This window comes from Somniosus microcephalus, chromosome 1, assembly GCF_052327205.1.
Source record: "Somniosus microcephalus isolate GS21.2 chromosome 1, FLI_Smic_1.0, whole genome shotgun sequence".
NCBI classification, from domain to species: Eukaryota; Metazoa; Chordata; class Chondrichthyes; order Squaliformes; family Somniosidae; genus Somniosus; species Somniosus microcephalus.
The window spans coordinates 285146296-285166242 of record NC_140987.1 but is presented as its reverse complement, the minus strand read 5'-3'; the positions used below and the strand labels follow the sequence as shown (position 1 = coordinate 285166242).

The following is a 19947-nucleotide window of genomic DNA, read 5'->3' as shown; positions in this document are numbered from 1 at the left end:
TCCATTTTAACTTGGGACCCTGCTATCGTGAGGGTGACCCAAATGGTTCGGTGATCCTCTTTTGCGATTACCTTGTGAAGTTTGAGACAGCTTAGTCTCTTGTTCCCGGATTCACTATCGGTCATCTGGTCTTCGGAACTACTGTCCGTCATCTTTTGTACTTTTTTGTACGGTTCCTTAGTAGCCTTTTTGTTGTCACTGGTCTTCTTCCCAGACCTGCAAACTCGTGCAATGTGTCCCATCTTTCCGCATTGCCTGCATATTTTGTCCTTGGACCAGCAGTCTTTCTGGTCATGGTTAGTTCTTCTGCAGCGATAACATTTTTCAAATCCCCGTGTCATTTCGTGGGTGCCGTATTCCTGTGGCTTTTGTTGAATTTCCGCAGCTCCCCTGGCTGCTGCTTTGTACGATACTGCCACACTGAAAGCCTTATCTAGCGTCTGCTCTTTCTCTGAGAGTAACTTCTTCTGTGTTCCTTCACTCAGGAGTCCACAGACAAATTTGTCCCGTAGTGTATCTGCCAGTCCTGCTCCGAACTGGCAGTGCTTTGATAGCTTGTGTAGTTCCGTAAGGTACTCAGCATTGCTCTCATCTTTATGCTGAGTTCTCCTGTGGAATTTAAATCTTTCTGCTATCAACAGCGGTGCAGGGTTTAGGTGTTCCTGTAGGACAGCAACAATTTTGTTAAAACTCTTCGCCTTCGGTTTGGCTGGAGTAATCAGGTCCCGCAATAGGCCATACGTTCTAGCGCCCATTAAGTTTAGCAATACCGATGCCTTTTTCTCATCGGCTATTTCGTTTGCCTCGCAATATACCTCGACTCTTTCCACATACGTGGTCCAGTCCTCTATTGTATTATCAAAGGCAGTGATACAGCCAGTCTTCGGCATCTTGAAAATCTAAAATGGCACCTCCCGCGCTTTGCCTTCTTTCCCGCTGATTAAGATGGCGCCTCCCGCGCTTTGCCTTCTTCCCCACTGTTGCTAGCGCTGCTTTCCGTGGTTTCCGTTGCAACCTGCAGCTCCTCGCGGTTTCCTGTGCGTTTAATATTTCTTTTTTTTATTATTTTCCCATTGTGGAACAACCCTGTGGGACTCTTGCCTCCCTCTTCTCGGGTCTATACGCAGCCCGGCTTCGTAGCACCGGCCGCGCCCTGTGTGCTCCACCCTCTCTCTCTCCTCTTCCCGACAATGCTGCTCGGCCCCGTTGCAAGCCACCCGCTCGAGTTCGCGACTGCCGCAGCCCAGGAAGGATCAGTGTACTACCTGCCACCAGCCCAATTAGCTGAAGCACCGTCAACAGGAACCAGGCCCCGCTTTCGACAGCTTCTCCAGCAATCTTCAACTCCGCTAACACAGGGGCGGATGCCCACGGTCGACGCCCGTTTCTACTGCTTCTTTCTTCCTTCTGGCCTCGACCTCTGCTCACTTCGCTGCAGGAATGGATACCAGGAGGTGGTGCAGACTGTAGGTAAGTTCATATCGGCTCGTCGCCAGTATTATGTCCGTGTATGATTGAGACACGGACAGCAGGAGTTGAACAAAACAAGTCTTTACTGAAAGGAGTCAATCGGGAAACTGAAACTACAGAGGCTTACTAGCGCCTTTTATACAGGGGTGGTCACTGCCGGTACTGCAGTCTGAGACCAGTTATTCTCTTAAAGGTACATACACAACACCACCAGATCTGGCTGGACCACATAAAGCATTATCGGGTCCTGCTCTCATCAGCCAAAATTGCTCACTATTCTGGAATGCAAAGATAAACCCTGGCTTCTATTCTTAACTACTAACCGTCTTTTTAAACCCCTCTCCCCTGTCTCCTCCGCCCTCACCTCCGACAACAAGTGTGAGGAGCTCATGGAATTCTTTCTCTCTAAGATTGAGACCATCCGTTCAGCTGCCTCTGCCACTTCCCTTCCTTCCCCTAGCCCACCGGGCCAAACTTCCTCTAAGGTTCTCCCCTGTCTTAGCCCTGAACTCACATCTTTCTCCAGTTTCTCTCCGATCTCCCCTCATGACCTCTCTGCGCTCATCTTGTCCATGAGACCCACTTCCTGCTCCCTCAACCCTATTCCCACCAAACTGCTGACCACCCAACTTCCTTTTCTGGCTCCCATGTTAGCTGACATTGTTAACGGTTCTCTCCTCGGGTACTGTCTCCCTTTCTCTCAAATCTGCCGTCATCACCCCTCTCCTCAAAAAACCAACCCTTGATCCCTCCGTCCTTGCAAACTACCACCCCATCTCCAACCTCCCTTTCCTCTCCAAAGTCATTGAATGTGTTATCGCCTCCCAAATTGTGCCCATCTTTCCCGCAATCCCATGTTTGAATCCCTCCAATCAGGTTTCCGCCCTTGCCACAGTACCGAAACGGCTCTCATCAAAGTCACAAATGACATCCTTTGTGACTGTGACAAAGGGAAACTATCCCTCCTCGTCCTTCTTGACTTGTCTGCAGCCTTTGACACGGTTGCCCACTCCATCCTTCTGCAACGCCTCTCCATCGTTGTCCAGCTGGGTGGGACTGCACTCGCCTGGTTCCATTCTTATCTATCTAATCGTAGCCAGAGAATCACCTGCAACGACTTCTCTTCCCGCTCCTGCATCGTTACCTCTGCTGTCCCCCATGGATCTATCCTTGGCCTCCTCCTATTTCTCATCTACGCGTTGCCCCTTGGCGACATCATCCGAAAACACAGCGTCAGTTTCCACATGTACGCTGACGACACCCAGCTCTACCTCACTACCTCTTCTCTCAACCCCTTCACGGTCTCTAAATTGTCAGACTGCTTGTCCGACATCCAGTTCTGGATGAGATGACATTTTCTCCCAATTAAATATTGGGAAGACTAAAGCCATTGTTTTCGGTCCCTATCACAAACTCCGTTCCCTAGCCACCGACTCCATCCCTCTCCCTAACATCTGTCTGAGGCTGAACCACACTGTTCGCAACCTTGGTGTCAAATTTGACACTGAAATAAGCTTCAGACCACATATCTGCGGCAAAACTAAGACCGCCTATTTCCACCTCCATAACATCGCCCGTCTCTGCCCATGCTTCAGCTCATTCGCTGCTGAAACCTCATCCATGCCTTTGTTACCTCTAGATTTGACTATTCCAATGCACTCCTGGCTGGCCTTCCACATTCTACCCTACATAAACTTCAGGTGATCCAAAAGTCGGCTGCCCGTGTCCTAACTCGCACCAAGTCCCGTTCACCCCTGTGCTCGCTGACCTACATTGGATAAGCAACACCTCTATTTCAAAATTCTCATCCATGTTTTCAAATCCCTCCATGGCCTCGGCCCTTCCTATCTCTGTAATCTCCTTCAGCCGCGCAGCCCTCCCTGAGATACCTGCGCTCCTCTAATTCTGCCATCTTGAGCATCCCTGATTATAATCGCTCAACCTTCTGTTACCTAGGCCCTAAGCTCTGGAATTCCCTGCCTAAACCTGTCCACCTCGCTACCTCTCTTTCCTCCTTTAAGACGCTCCTTAAAACCTACCTCTTTGGACCAAGCTTTTGGTCACCTGCCTAGTCTCTCCTTATGTGGCTTGGTGTCAAATTTTTTGTCTTATAATACCTCTGTGAAGCGCCTTGGGATGTTTCACCACGTTAAAGACGCTATATAAATACAAGTTGTTGTTTTGTTGTTTGCCAATGCCTCTCATCCTATCAAGGCAGTCCATTCCAATTACATTGAACCAACACTAAATGAAGCATATTTCCAATGTGAATCAAAATAAGCGCCCACCTGCTGTACCACGCACCCCTCTGAACACAAGTTCGTAACTTCCCCCACCCCGACTAAGTGGATGTTCAGAACAGCTCCACTGAGAAGGATTTCACCCCCTGCCCTGAGCATAATTTGAATACCCCCTGCCACCCCCAACCCCGCTTCACAATATGCACCTCAGCATCCCTCCTCCCACTGAGACAAAATTACCCACCAGCAGCCCCTCCCCCACTGAGACAAATGTTGCCATCTTCCATTCCTTCCCTTCTGCTTCCCCTCTGTTTCGCCTCGTGTCCCCCTCTCCTCCCCTCTTATGCATTTCTCTTTCCTCACCCAATTCCCAGTCTCCTTTTTTGTCCTCACCTTCTCCCCATCTCTCTCCTCAGCTCTACTCTCCACTCTCACTTACCCCATCCCCAGTCCCCAGATCCCTCTCTGTTCTCCCACCCTCTCCTCTCTCTATCTCTCTCCTTGCTTCCCCTCATATAATCCCTCTATGCCCTCATGTCTTGATTCAATTATCTCCTCTCTCTCTAGCCCTGCTTAACCTCATCAGTGCACGGGTGTTGATTCCTCATGTGTAACTCTATGGGAGATCAATTAGTTAATAATTAAAAGTTGCGGTGATATTCGTTTCTGCAATGATGTGGTAGCTGGTGAAATATTACCAACTAGCAAATAACAAGCTACTGATTCAAGCATTTAGAACCGACTATGTAAACACCCAGGGCAATCTCAGTGTTTTTGGAGGATCATAAATGAACTCATTTAATAGAATTCACAATCCCAAATTGAGATACTCTTGTTTGTGCAGTCGTGTTGAGATTTCCCAGTACACAGGCAACTTGATGGTACCTTACCTCTTGAGCCAGCCGACTACTATTTCATATCAAGGTTTATGACCACACAAAGTTAAGCTAGCATGACGGTACACCAAAGGTCTTAAGCGGAATGTTGGCGGGCTATTGAACTATGAGCAGTATCAGAACTGTGTACAATCCAGTTCTCACTCAGTGTCCACACAGATGAACTTTCCAGCTAGGAGTAGTGATTATGAATAGGAACTGTGGGGGCAATTTCCTCAGTGCTGTGGCGACGGCAGCGGAATGTGAGCACCTCTGAGGAAATTCACCCCTATATTTAATTTCCAGCTCCACCCCACCAGCACAGGAGCACTAAGGCCATAGTGCCCCAATTGCTGACATGTTGTAGATCAATTAATTCAGCACAGACTTTAAATCAAACCTGAGGCCTACTAATTTGTTTGACTTTGTGCTAAACTGGGTAGTGCATTTATCTATTAGGCCATCAGAAAAACTGTGCCATTACATATTTCAAAGAAAATGATACGGTATACTTTCCTCTGTTCATTAGATTTAACCAAAACGTAATTGTGAATATCATTCAGGAAAATCTGCCTATACTCATGCCAACATTTTTTGAGAATAGAGAAAAATGTACACCTATTACTGTTCTCTTGGCTCGGCTATTTTTACTCACTTTGTTTTCATCGAATAGATTTTTTCAGTACTGGAGAGAATGCATTAGAGTTAGTGAATAAAGGTACAGGAAACTTTGTGTTATCCAGAGGCTAAATGTCCGGCAAGCTCGAGCCACCGGCAAAAATCAGGAGCCGTTTTGTTAGGTTTTTTTTCTTCTCGTGGTTTTTATTCAACAGTCAGGCTCTGCAAAGTCTCTGTAGCTTAGCAACAGCTTCAGAGAGACGCTTCCAAGGTATGGGCCGACTGTTTAGAAGCTGTTGCTAAGCAACAGTGTTTGTTGTCAGATACGGAGATGAAAAGCTCCGTATGCTTGAACATTAACACTGGTGTGTCCGGCAGTTTTGAGGGAACGGCAACAGCTCGGTCCTGTCGGTGCCGGATAGCACAAAGTTTCCTGCAGAAAGAAAAACATGGAAAAAGATAAAACTAAGCTTCAGTTTTTGTGGGAACTCTGGCTTGAGCCTTTCCCACTTGGAGGGGGGCGGGTCCATAGCGCAGTCCGTGGCAGATCAGTGAATGACTGACTGCAATGTCAGGATTTCTGCGTTGCGCTAAATCCTGAAGTTATGGTCAATTTCAGAGGGGTAATGACGGTTCGCTGTCATTACCCACCGCAAAACCTGGGCCAAGATGTTAGAAGCTTGAAGAGCACAGAACAACACACACACACACCCGTCCTGAATTAGTGCATGTAACTGAGTAAAATAAACAATTAATATGCAGCTAGGTTTTGTTGGAACCTTGCTTAGTGGTCTCACCTTTACAGATGTTAGTGCGTCAATCGTTCCCATTTTAAGTTGCAGTTAGGCAATTTACCTTGCTGCAGTTTAGGCATGCATGTGAAGCTATGGAAGAGCTTTAAGGTTGAACTGACTGCTTTACCATGTGGCCTCAATGAAGGTGTAAGAGGTTGAGAAGAAACTCTTTGTGACATGTGTGCTTTGTATGGGGAAATTACCGTGGCAGATTTTCTGATGCTTTTTAAAAATATATTCATTCTAAGGATATGGGCATCACTGCCCGTCCCTAGTTGCCCTTGAGAAGGTGGCGGTGGGCCGCCTTTTTGAACTGCTGCAGTCCATATGGTGAAGGCACTCCCAAAATGTTGTTAGGGAGGGAGTTCCAGGATTTTGACCCAGCGATGATGAAGGAAAGATGATACATCTCCAAATCGTGATGGTGTGCAACTTGGAGGGGAACTTGGAGATAATTGTGTTCCCATACACCTGATGCCTTTATACGTCAGGTGGTGGAGGTTACGGGTTTAGGAAGTCCTGCCACAGAATCCTCGGTGACTTGTTGCAGTGCATCCTGTAGATAGTATACACTGCTGCCATGGTATGCTGGTGGTGGAGAGAATGGATGTTTAATCTGGTGGGTGAGGTGCCATTCAAGCAGACTGCTTTATTCTGGATGGGATGGTGTTGAGTGTTGTTGCAGCTGCACAATCCAAGTAAGTATTCCATCAGACTTCTAACTTGTGCCTTGTAGGTAGTGGAGAAGCTTTGGTGAGTTAGGAGGTGAACCATTTGCCACAGAATACCCAGCCTCTGATCTGCTCTAATAGCCATGGCATTTATGTGGCTTGTCCAGTTGCATTTCTGGTCAATGGTGGCCCCCAGGATGATGATGGTGGTGGATTGAGGGAGGGCAATGCTATTGAGTGTCATGATTAGACTCTCTCTTGTTGGAGATGGTCATTGCCTGGCACTTGTGTGGCATGAATGTTACCACATATCAGCCCAAGTCTGGATGTTGCCCAGGTCTTGCTGCATGTAGGCATGAACTGCTTCAATATCTGAGGAATTGCAAATGGAGCTGAACACTGCAATCGTCAGCGAACAGCCCCACTTCTGACCTTATGATAGATTGAAGTTCATTTGTGAAGCAGCTGATGATGGTTAGGCCTAGAACTGTGCCCTGAGGAATTCATGCAGTGATGTCTTGGGGCTGAGATAACTGGCCTCTGACAACCACAACCATCTTCCTTTGTACCAGGTGACTCCAGCCACTAGAGAGTTCTCTTCTGATCGCAATTACTTCAGTTTTACTAAGGCTACTTGGTGCCACATTCAGTCAAATGCTGCCTTGATGTCAAGGACAGTCTCACCTTACCTCTGCAATTCAGCTCTTTTGTCCATGTTTGGACCAAGGCTGTAATGAGGTCTGGAGTCAAGTGGTCCTGGCGTAACCCAAACTGAGCATCAGTAAGCAGGTTATTGGTAAGTAAGTGCCGCTTGATAGCACTACTGATGACTCCGTCCATCACTTTGCTGATGATTGAGAGTAGGTTTCATTCCATTGCAACCCAGCAACCATCGTACATATCCTCCATCTGTTCCAGATGGTCAGCATCTGAAAAATTATAGGCCAAGAAATTTGTGGCCTTAGCGCCACTCCATAGCACCATTAAAATGGCGCTAAAAGGGTGGCCGCCGCTCTTTCGTCAGCTGGTGGCGGGTCCTGCGCCGGCCACCGTTTTCATCCCTACCTTTGCAATGCCGGTAACTGGCAGTGCCACCCTGAACAAAATGGCAGCGTTGTGACGTCATTCGGCGTACAACGCTGACTTAATGTCACAAACGCGAACTTTGACCCTAGTGCTGAATTGAGCGTTGGGTCCTAAGCATGCCAGGCATGCAAGCAGGCTGACAGTGGTGATGTCAGCACCTCTTAAAAGGACATGCACATCGTTCAGGTAAGTTTATATTTAAGCTTTTGGACTGGGTTTTGTTAATTTTATTGAAGTGATGACTTGTTGCAATAGATATGAAAGTTTTTTTAAGTGTGTAGGGAGTGCTGCTGGACGCTTGCAAGGGCTTGGATGGTAGATGAAGGCCTTTGAGAAGACAGAAAATGCTGCAAATACTCAGCAGGTCAGACAACATCCGTGGAGAGATAAACAAAGTTTACATCTCAGGTCGAGATGCTGCCTGACCAGCTGAGTATTTCCAACATTTTATGCTGTCATTTCAGATTTACAGCACCCACTCGCAAAGGGAAGAGGAAGACATAGAAGAGGAGGAAGCCAAAGAGGAGGAAGCAGATGGAATGATGCATCCCAGACAGTGGTCGGGATATCCGGGATGGAATCATCTGCCTACGGTCCCAGTGACCACAACCCCAATTCCCCTTTCAACATTAGTCCCACACCTTACCTTCCATCTGTTACTGACCATTACAATGTCCTCTTGGCCACGATGCTGAAATAAAAGCCACCACAAAGCAAACTTTACAATCTAACTATATATGTCTATCCATCCAATGTGATATCAAGAAATCAACTCATCACCCATATGCATTCTCTTAGTGACTGTCTTGTGTGTGCCTTTGCCTACCCTACTGATGTCATGCAGTGCTACCCCAATGGCTGTAGCATGGCTGATGAAAGGCTGCTGACTTTCAGTGGGAGACACTGCAAATGGCCTTGCTGGTTCATCTTGAGGAGCTGGTGGCTGAGAGTGTCAAATCTTCTTGTTCTTCTTCACTCTCCTCTCCCTCTTCTTGGTCACCCACTGGCTGGGCAGGCTGCATTTCTTGGGTGTGTGAAATGAGGAAGGCACAAGGGTGGAGTTGTGGTGACGGGAGGGTGGGAAAACATGAGGTGCATGCCAGAAGGCGGATAACATATGAGGATACCAGCATCTTGTATCCTTTCAGCCCTGCCGCTGTCCAAGGGCTCAGCCGTGCCCCTGCCAAGAATGGCCTGTACCATCTCCTCCAAGGGGGTGAGGTGAGGCTAGGAATGGGAGATGTGCCTCTTGATTGATGCAGATTGCTAGTAGGTGAGTGATTGGGGAGGGCTGAGTCGTGCATTGAGCAATGTGTGAGGCTAGTGGTGCAGTTGGTAGGTGATGGCTTTTGAAGATGCATTCACTGACCTTGACCAGTGGTTTGAGGTCATAAAGCTTCTTTGGGCACTGGAGCCAGGTGGTAGGGGCGACATTCCTGGCAGTGATGGCCCCGGTGATGTACTCCCACATCCTTCTTTCTGGAGTGTCTCCTGGTGCCTTTGAGTAGAGGACCTCTCTTGCAATGTTGACCCCCTGCACAAAGCTGGAGTGCTGCATGGGAGACCCTGGGTGCCCCTTCCCTGGCTTGCTGAGCCACTTGTGTTAGTGCTGATGCAGTTTTCCCATTTTTTGAGGTTAGGAAGGTAATTCAGCTTTAACAGCTGAATATTCACATTAGGGACTGTTTAATGTTAAAATAAAAATGTTATGCTACCAGGATAGCGTTGCACGGAAGGTAAGCACTGCATCAACAATCTCCAGCCCCCCAGATGAATTTTGCCATGTTAACGTTGCGGCCATTTTCAGTGGCAACACAAATTTCTCCCCCCTTGTCTTTGCTCTTGGGTCTTTTTCCTGGTAGGGATGTGGCTTCTGGCACTCGTGAGGAGGATGATGCCGTGAAGCCACTGGATACGTAGAAATGCTACAACCTCTGTATTCTCTACTTTCTGAAAAGCAAAGTGAGTATTCAATAATCTTTAAATTATGCCAAATGATGCAAGAGAAATTACTTGGTCCCTTTCCCTCCACAAAGCTGCTGCCACTTTAACTTGCTTCAGGCTTTCAGACTCCCACAACATGTTTTTTCCCTCCTTCCCACTTCCAGACAAGTATGTCAACACAGCAGATTCAGCTCCAAGGAAAATCCCAACCCATGTTTAATTCAGTATGCTGATTACTCAGTAGATGTTAACTGTTTAGCCCTTTGGGGAGAATGTGATTATATAAAATCCAAAATTGTAACTACCTCCTTATAGAAAAGGTGATTTACGCATTGCTATATTTTGAATATTAAAATACACTTTAATGTAAAATTAGAAAGAGTAAAAAATAAAATTGGTTCTTGATATTTTGAAAAAATTGGAATGGTGCAAAGTCAAGCGTTTGTGGCAAAGCAAACTGTGACCCTCTGAATTTTGTCCACTGATGACCTTGATTACCTTTATGCGTAAAATGGTGCAGTCTTTCAGAATTTGCTTCAAACAATTTTCAGTCTGAATGCAGAAATCTAACAAATTCTCTTGTACCTAAACATTTTTTCACTCGTACTTAAGATTGTGATTTGATGTTATTGTGGCTCATCAGTTATTGATCAATAGTAGCTCATTACCACAAAGGAATCAGGTTGAATATAGAAAGTTCAGAGGGGAAGTGAAAAAGAAAATAAGAGGGGCAAAGAGAGAGTATGAGAATAGCAGCTCACATAAAAGGGAATTCAAAAGTCTTCTATAGGCATATAAATAGTAAACTGGTAGTAAGAGGAGGGGTGGGCCAATTAGGGACCAAAAAGGAGATCTATGCATGGAGGCAGAGAGCATGGCTGAGGTACTAAATTGAGTACTTTGCATCTGTCTTCACCATGGAAGAAGATGCTGCTAAAGTCATAGTGAATGAGGAGGTAGTGGAGATATTGGATGAGATAAAAATTGATAAAGTGGAGGTACTAGAAAGGCTGTCTATACTTAAAGTTGATAAATCACCAGGACCAAACGGGATACATCCTTGGATGCTGAGGGAGGTTAAGGAGGAAATCGCCATAATCTTCCAATCCTCCTTAGATACAGGGGTGGTGCCAGAGGACTGGAGAATTGCAAATGTTACACCCTTGTTCAAAAAAGTGTGTAAGGATAAACCCAGCAACTACAGGCCAGTCAGTGTAACCTCAGTAGTGGAGATGCTTTTGGAAACGATAATCCGGGACAAAGTTAACAGTCACTTGGACAAGTGTGGATTAATTAAGGAAAGCCAGCACGGATTTGTTAAAGGCAAATCGTGTTTAACTAACTTGATCAAGTTTTTTGATGAGGTAACAGAGAGGGTTGATGAGGGCAATGTGGTTGTCGTGGTGAACCTGTGGAATACTCCACCACAGAAGGCTGTGGAGGCCAAGTCACTGAATATATTTAAGAAGGAGATAGATAGACTTCTAGACACAAAAGGCATCAAGGGGTATGGGGAGAGAGCAGGAATATGGTATTGAGATCAGCCATGTTGAGGATCAGCCATGATCATATTGAATGGCGGAGCAGGGTCGAAGGGCCGAATGGCCTACTCCTCCTATTTTTCTATGTTTCTAAGGGACAGTGGCAGCATGGATATGAAATTGGCTAAGTGACAGGAAACAGAGAGAAGTGGGGAACGGTTGTTTTTCGAACTGGAGGAAATTACACAGTGGTGTTCCCCAGGGTTTGGTACTAGGACCACTGCTTTTCTTGATATATATTAATCACTTGGACTTGGGAGTACAGGGCACAATTTCAAAATTTGCAGATGACACAAAACTTGGAGGTATAGTGAACAGTGAGGAGGATAGTGATAGACTTCAAGAAGACCTAGACAGGCTGGTGAAATGGGCGGACACATGGCAGATGAAATTTAACGCAGAAAAGTGCGAAATGATACATTTTGGTAGGAAGAACGAGGAGAGGCAATATAAACTAAAGGGTACAATCCTGAAGCGGGTGCACAAACAGAGAGACCTGGGGGTATATGTGCACAAATCGTTGAAGGTGGCAGGGCAGGGCAGTTAAAAAAGCATACGGGATCCTGGGCTTCATAAATAGAGGCATAGAGTACAAAAGCGAGGAAGTTCTGATGAACCTTTATAAAACACTGGTTAGGCCTCAACTGGAGTATTGTTCAATTCTGGGCACCGTACTTTAGGAAGGATGTTAAGGCCTTAGAGAAGGTGCAGAAAAGATTTATGAGAATGGTTCCAGGGATGAGGGACTTCAGTTAAGTGGATAGACTGGAGAAGCTGGGGTTGTTTGCCTTAGAGTAAAGAAGTTAGAGAGGAGATTTGATAGAGGTATTCAAAATCATGAGGGGTCTAGGCAGAGTAGATAGAGAGAAACTGTTCCAATTGGCGGAAGGGTCGAGAACCAGAGGACACAGATTTAAGGTGATTGGCAAAAGAACCAAACGTGACATGAGGAAAAACTTTTTTACGCAGTGCGTGATTAGGATCTGGAATGCACTGCCTGAGAGGGTGGTGGAGGCAGATTCAATCGTGGCTTTCAAAAGGGAATTGGATAAGTACCTGAGGGGAAAAAATTTGCAGGGCTACAGGGAAAGGGCAGGAGAGTAGGACTAACTGAAGTGCTCTTGCAGAGAGCCAGCATGGGCTCGACGGGCCGAATGGCCTCCTTCTCTGCTGTAACCATTCTATGATTCTATGAAAGTGTATAGATAATTGCAATGCCTTGATAAACTTAACTTGGGAGGAAGTGATAGTATGTCATCATGTGCAGAATATTAATCATGTATTACATAGAATTTTACAGCATAGAAAGAGGCCTTTTGGCCCAACGGGTCTATGTCAGTGTTTATTCACCTCACGGGTCTCCCACCTTACTTCATCTCACCCTATCAACATATCCTTCTATTCCTTTCTCGCTCATGCTCTTATCCAGCTTCCCCTTAAATGTATCTATGCTAATCGTCTCAACCGCTTCATGTGGTAGCAAGTTCCACATTCAAACCACTCTTAGTAAAGAAGTTCCTTTTGAATTCCTTATTGGATTTATTAGTGACTATCTTATATTAATGAACCCTTGTTTTGGACTCCCTCACAAGTGGAAACATTTTCTCTACATCTACCCTATCGAACCCCTTCATAATTTTAGAGACCTCTTTAATTTATTTACAACTTCTATTTTAGGATGTTACAATCGCTGCTGCCTGTGCCCCTCCTGGTGGTGGACGAAATCCAGTGACTCCCCGTTTCATAAGACACTTCAGCATGTTGTGCCTCCCAACCCCCTCTGAGCATAGCCTGAAACAAATTTTTCAGGTTAGTAATTATCCTTACTAAAAGGTGTGAAGAAATCTGATTAATTTGTACATCATTGGAGAGCTGATTTCCTGAGTTTGTGCTGCTGGCAAGGAGCCTCGCATGCGAAAACATGGACTAACTATTCACAGTGGCACAGCAGAGACAGGTGATCAACACTGCTACGATAGCAAAATACTACAGATGTTGGAAATCCAAAATAACAACAGAAAATGCTGGAAAAACTCAGCAGGCCAGGCAACATCCGTGGAGAGAAATTAGAGTCAACGTTTTGGGTCAAAACCCTTTATCAAGACTAAAGAGGCACAGGGAATGAAATAGGTTAAGAGGCCGGGCTAGGAGAGAACAAAAGAGAAGAAGAGACATTAAGAGGTATTCAAAATGAGACGAGATGGTGATAGGACTAGTGGAGACAAAAGACAGCTCTAGATTAGGTGTGAAATGCGCTGGCAGAATGGGAGACAGCTGCCATGTGGGAGAGAGAAAAAAAAGGAAAGGGGGGGTGGAAACCAAAACAAAGGTGTGGATAAAAAAATAAGTAAAAATGTAATAGGGGCCGAGGTTATGATCTGAAATTGTTGAACTCGATATTGAGTCCGGATGCCTGTAAAGTGCCTAATCGGAAGATGAGGTGCTCTTCCTCGAGTTTACGTTGAGCTTCCGTGGAACAATGCAAGAGGCCAAGGACGGTGAGGTCTGAGTGGGAATGGAGCGGTGAATTAAAATGACAGGCAACCAGAAGCTCGGGGTCACCCTTATGGATTGAACGGAGGTTTTCCGCAAAGCGGTCACCCAATCTGCGTTTGGTCTCCCCAATGTAGAGGAGACCGCATCGTGAGCAGCGAATACAGTATACTAGATTGCAAGAAGTACAAGTAAATCGCTGTTTCACGTGGAAGGGGTGTTTGGGGCCCTGGACAGTGGGAAGGGGGGAGGTATAAGGGCAGGTGTTACATCTCCTGCGCTTGCACGGGAAGGTGCCAGGGGAAGGGGTGCTGGGGGTGATAGAGGAGTGGACTAGGGTGTCTCGGAGCTGCTCCCATTGATCTGCACAGTTGGAGATCGTGCTGCAGGAGGTGAACCAACAGAAGGTTGAAGGCCAACCTTGTAAAAGCACAGATGCAAGCTGCATTGAGGGAGGCCTCCGAGTGAGTCAATGTAGTCATTCAGGTCCCCTATACCTGACTGCACTTTGATTCCTTACTCTAATTATTTTATATCTGTAATCAATTTATATGGAATTTGTGGGAAAACATCGTCTGTATTTCTAATATCCAGTGCATATCCAGTTTGTATTGAGTCAAGTCACTCTGCACATATTTATAATTTTTTTTTTGTCTTCCACCTTTTCTCTGTGATGCAGGCTATTTTGAATGGATTTCTGGCAGAATTTACTCAAGCAGTGAAACAGTGTTCCATAAGTATTGTGGAAGCAGCTGTTGAGATCTACCATCAAATGAGTGTTGACCTACTGCCTACACCCGCCAAGTCTCACTATGTTTTCAACCTTCGGGATTTATCAAAGTGCATACAAGGTAAGATGCATCTGTCCTGCTGTCTCATCTGTACGTGTATTGCTAATTTTTCAATCCTATCCACAGTGCACTTGTCTGTTTTGAATTGCATGTGCCATTGATTTGTCTACATACTTCCTCTAATTTTTGAAGCTGCTTCCTCCAATTCCACTTCTCCTCCCAGTTGATATCATTAGCAAATTTGACCATTTTGCATTGAGTTTCTGAATCTAGGTCATTTATAAACGCGAAATAATAGTGGTTCCAAGACTAACCCCTGCGTCACTTCACTCAATACTTTGCGCGTGTGTCAGTTGTGGCTCAGTGGGCAGCACTCTTGCGTTTGAGTCAGAAGGTTGTGGGTTCAAGTCCCACTCCAGGAACTTGAGCACAAAAATCTAGGCTGACACTGCAGTGCAGTGCTGAGGGAGTGCTGCACTGTCAGAGGTGCGGTCTTTTGGTTGAGACTTTAAACCGAACTGCTTTCTCAGGTGGACGTAAAATATCCATGGCACTATTTTGAAGAGGAGCCAGGGGAGTTATCCCCGGTGTCCTGGACAATATTTATCCCTCAATCAACATAACAAAAGCAGATACGATAGCAAAATACTGCGGATGCTGGAAATCCGAAATAACATCAGAAAACGCTGGAAAAACTCAGCAGGCCAGGGCAGCATCCGTGGAGAGAGAAACAGAGTTAACATTTTAGGTCGATGACCTTTCGTCAGAACTGGAAAAAAGCAGGAAATGGAAAGCAGGCTTAGGGGCTGGGAAAAGAGGAAGGGGATGAAAGAACAAAAGGGAAGGTCAGTGATAGGATAGAAAGCAGGAGAGATTAAGAGAAATTGAGAGACATTAAGAGATATTCAAGGCGAGAGGAGATGGTAATGGGACAGGTTAAGAAACAAAGGATGGCTCTAGATGGGGTATGAATTGCGCTGGCAGAATGAAGGACAGCTACCATGTGGGAGGGAAGAAAAAAAATTGTGGCTTTAAAAAAAAGAAAATATATATATATGTGATGGGGGCCGAGGTTATGATCTGAAATTGTTGAACTCTCTGTTGAGTCCAGAGGGCTGTAGAGTGCCGAATCGAAAGATGAGGTGCTGTTCCTCGAGCTTACGCTGAGCTTCCATGGAACAGTGCAAGAGGCCAAGGACAGTGAGATCTGAGTGGGAATGGAGCGGAGAATTAAAGTGACAGGCCACCGGGAGCTCGGGGTCCCCCTTACGGACTGAACGGAGGTGTTCCACAAAGTGGTCACCCAATCTGCGTTTGGTCTCCCCAATGTAGAGGAGACCACATCGATGTCCCATTACCATCTCCTCTCGCCTTGAATATCTCTTAATGTCTCTTAATCTCTCCTGCTTTCTATCCTATCACTGACCTTTCCTTTTGTTCTTTCATCCCCTCCCCCTTTTCCCAGTCCCTAAACCTACTTTCCATTTCCTGCTTTTTTTCAGTTCTGACGTTAACTCTGTTTCTCTCTCCACGGATGCTGCCCTGGCCTGCTGAGTTTTTCCAGCGTTTTCTGTTGTTATAACAAAAGCAGATTATCTGGTCATTATCACATTGCTGTTTGTGGGACCTTGCTGTGTGCAAATTGGCTGCCGTGTTTCCTACATTACAACAGTGACTGCACTCCAAAAGTACTTAATTGGCTATAAAGCGCTTTGAGATGTCCGGTGGTTGTGAAAGGCGCTATAGAAATGTAACTCTTTATTTTTTTCTCCCACCCAACATAACTCCTCTAATGAGTTCTCATTGGCCTAGAAATTTGATTCTGCTGCATCCATTTTACAGGCGTAAAACAGGCACCTCGGGGTCCAGTATGGCAAGCGGCGTGCATGCACTTATTCCACACCGGAAGTGCTGCACAAGCCATATTGGATCGGGCTCCATCGTAGGCGTCCAGGGCACGTGTCAGAAGTATTAAAATTTTTTAATGTAATATTTAAATAAGGGCCCTACGCTTGTTGTAGGACCTTTTCGTGAAATTGGTCTGACCCGGTGCCGAACTCGCCACGTGATAAATTTGCTCAGAAAATCATGGTGCTAACAGGTAGCAAGGACTTTGCCTCAGTGCTATTTAAAGGGCTCATGGACTCCATATAGGTTAGGTGCTGGTTTGTCCTTTTAGGCTGCTGGCTAACCTCTGGTCATTTTTTTGGTCCTATTTCCTACCTTCTGCAGCTGATTCCTGACTGCTGCAAACAACTGTTAGTTGGTGCTGGGCTATTTTCATCTGCCTTCAAAACAGTTTCACTGCAGTTATGGATGGTCTGGTAGGTCTGCCATTGGGGCTGGAGGATGAGGGGGAGGCAGCAACAAAGACACGGGAACTAACATGGCTGAACAAGCCAAGTATCCAGGACCTATTATATATTGCATTGAGTTCCAGCAGTGCTGTTCACTTCACTTTGCCAGCTAATGGGCCCAGAAATTCGGGTTGGAGGCTTCCCGCGGGTGCAAGCCCCCGACCTGCACTTACCTAGCACGCCGGCTGTTGAGCTGTGGGCCTGCATGGGATTCCGATCCTGGGCCTCCTCCAACTGCATGCGCGCAGTGCTTGCGTATCCCAGGGGCACAGTTAGTTCGATGCGTCCCCTGGGATCACGTGGGCCATGGAGAGCCAATGGTAGCAGGGAATGCCCATTCATAAAATTGACAGGAAGAGCTGTCAAAACTATACATACTATAAGCCCCAAAACATCACTAAAACCTCAAATAAATTTTTTAAAAATCACATTTTTAAAATCTATCTATCAATCTATATATATATAAATAAACGGATACATCTGTCTGTCTGTCTGCCTGCCTGCCTGTCTGTCTGTCTGTCTTTCGGTGTGCGTCTGTCCGGCTATGCACTCGAACGTTATAGAGCGTACCTACGCGTGCGTTACGTCAAAAGAAAGCTTACCATTCCAAAACGGTCATAAGCGTATTTACGTTTCGGCCGGACAAAAATTGCACCCACGGTATCCAAAAAACGTTCAAAATTCCGCTCATTAGCATCTCATTATCCACTCATTAGCAATAGAGTGACGCCGAGGTCGACCAATCGTACACCGGGTTCCTGGCGCATGCGGGCGGGCCCTCCTACAGTCGAGTGACGGGACGATTGACCAATCCTACGCTTTGGTGACATGACGGTGGACCAATTGGTGCGTGTGTGGGCGGGCCTTATCGTTTCGTTCTGAACCGAGGTGAGTCGCCGCCATCTTGATTCCAAACTTTTCCTTTCTTTTTCCCGCTTTCTGCATGTTTCTTTTCAAATCTACATTTCCATCAAAAAAAAAGTTGCTTTTAAAAGACAAATTGTTTTTTAAAAAAGTTAATTAATTTGTAAATCTTTTGTCTAACCTCTATAATTTTCCTACCTTTCACCGTTTTTCCAGGCCTCAAAGCCTGGGCGTCTGTTGACCAGCCACGCCGAGCTAGGCGCCTCCCGTCGCAATCGACAAAAGGCCAGCGATCGCCGCCATCTTTGTGAAGGCTGGAGGGGGCGGGCCTGAGCCGAGCGTCGCCCACCTCGCCGCCATCTTAGTAAAGGCGGGCGGGGCGGGAGTCAGCGTCCGCGTCATCTTCTGCCGGAGCGCGACTTGAGTCCGGCCGGGCCTCACGCGGCAGGTGCGCGAGGCGGCGTCCTCTCTGGTCTTCAAGCCGGCTCGGGCGGGAGCGGGGGCTCGGGAAGGCGGAGCTCGGGATGAGCGGTGAGGGCGGGGCTCCGGAGAGCGGGAGGGCGGGGGCTCCGGAGAGCGGGGAGGCGGTGCTCGGAGAGGGCGGGGGGCGGGGCTCGGGACATCGGGGGGGCGGGGCTCGCGACATCGGGAGATTGGGGGGCGGGACATCGGGAGATCCGGGGGGGCGGGACATCGGGAGATCCGGGGGCGGTGACATCGGGAGATCAGGGGCGGGACATCGGGAGATCGCGGGGGGCGGGACATCGGGAGATCGCGGGGGCGGGACATCGGGTGGGGGGCAGGAGATCCGGGGGCGGGACATCGGTGAGATCGGTGGCGGGGAGATCGGGGGTGCGGCGACATCGGGAGATCGGGGGGGCGGGACATCGGGGGGCGGGAGATCGGGAGATTGCGGGGGCGGGAACATCGGGGGGCGGGACATCGGGAGATCGGGGGGGACGGGAGATCGTGGGGGGGCGGGACATCGGGGGCGGGAGAGCGGGGGGGCGGGAGATCGGGGGCGGGGCTCGGGGACTCCCCCTCTCCCCCCTCCCCTTCCTCCCCCTCCCCTCCTACCCCCCCTCCCCCGCCCATCCCCCTTCCTCCCCCCTCGCTCCCCTTCTCCCCCCCTTCTCCCCCCTTCTCCCCTTCCCATCCCTCCCCTCTCCCCCCCTCCCCCTTCCCCCCTTCCCCCCTCCCGCTTCCCCCTCCCCACATTCCCCTCCTCTTTCTTCCCTTCCCACCCTCCCCTTCCCTTTCCCCCTCCCCTTCCCTTTCCCCTCCCCTTCGCCCACCCTCTCCCCCCTTCCCCCCCTCTTCCCCCAAGTCGCGCTCTCTCTATCCCCAAGTCGCGCTCTCCTCTTCCCCAAGTCGCGCTCTCTCTTCCCAAGTCGCTCTCTCTCTTCCCCGCCAGTCGCTCTCTCTCTTCCCCGCCAGTCGCGCTCATCTCTTCCCCCCCAGTCGCGCTCTCTCTTCCCCCCAGTCGCGCTCTCTCTTCCCCCCCAGTCGCGCTCTCTCTTCCCCCCCAGTCGCGCTCTCTCTTCCCCCGCAGTCGCGCTCTCTCTTCCCCCCCAGTCGCGCTCTCTCTTCCCCCCCAGTCGCGCTCTCTCGTTCCCCCCCAGTCGCGCTCTCTCTTCCCCCCCAGTCGCGCGCATCTCTCTCCCCCCAGTCGCGCGCTCTCTTTCCCCCAGGTCGCTCTCTCTCTCTCTTCCAATAACAACATGCCCTCGAAAAAGCCTCGGCACTGCCGGGCACTCCAGCTAGTCTATCTATATATATAAACGGATCAGTCTGTCTGTCTGTCCTCACGTGCGCGTCTGTCCGGCTATGCGCTCGAAGTTATAGAGCGTACCTACGCGTAGCGTTACGTCGAAAGAAAGCTTACCGTTCCGAAACGGTCGTAAGCATATTTACATTTCGGCCGGACAAAAATCGCGCCCGCGGTATCCGAAAAAAACGTTCAACATTCCGCTCATTAGCATCTCATTATCCGCTCATTAGCGATAGAGTGACCTCGAGGTCGACCAAATCGTACGCCGGGATCCTGGCACGTGCGGCCGGGCCCTCCTACGGTCGAGTGACGGGACGATTGACCAATCCTACGCTTTGTGACCTTAGACGGTCGACCAGTCGGTGCGTGTGTGGGCGGGCCTTAACGTTCTGAACCGAGGTGAGTCGCCGCCATCTTGCTTCCAAACTTTTC

At 48.0% G+C, this 19947-nt stretch overlaps 1 protein-coding gene across 3 annotated transcripts in view; it reads left to right on the top strand.

The window, feature by feature from the left end:
* dnah6 (dynein, axonemal, heavy chain 6) overlaps positions 1 to 19947 on the top strand; it is a 1317984-nt gene that overhangs the window by 865588 nt on the left and 432449 nt on the right. For all 3 annotated transcript variants that reach the window (XM_085993638.1, XM_085993630.1, XM_085993647.1), the window contains 2 exons: positions 12917 to 13048; positions 14412 to 14583. In XM_085993638.1, the coding sequence (XP_085849764.1) occupies positions 12917 to 13048; positions 14412 to 14583 (304 nt within the window). The remainder of the gene's footprint in view (positions 1 to 12916; positions 13049 to 14411; positions 14584 to 19947) is intronic.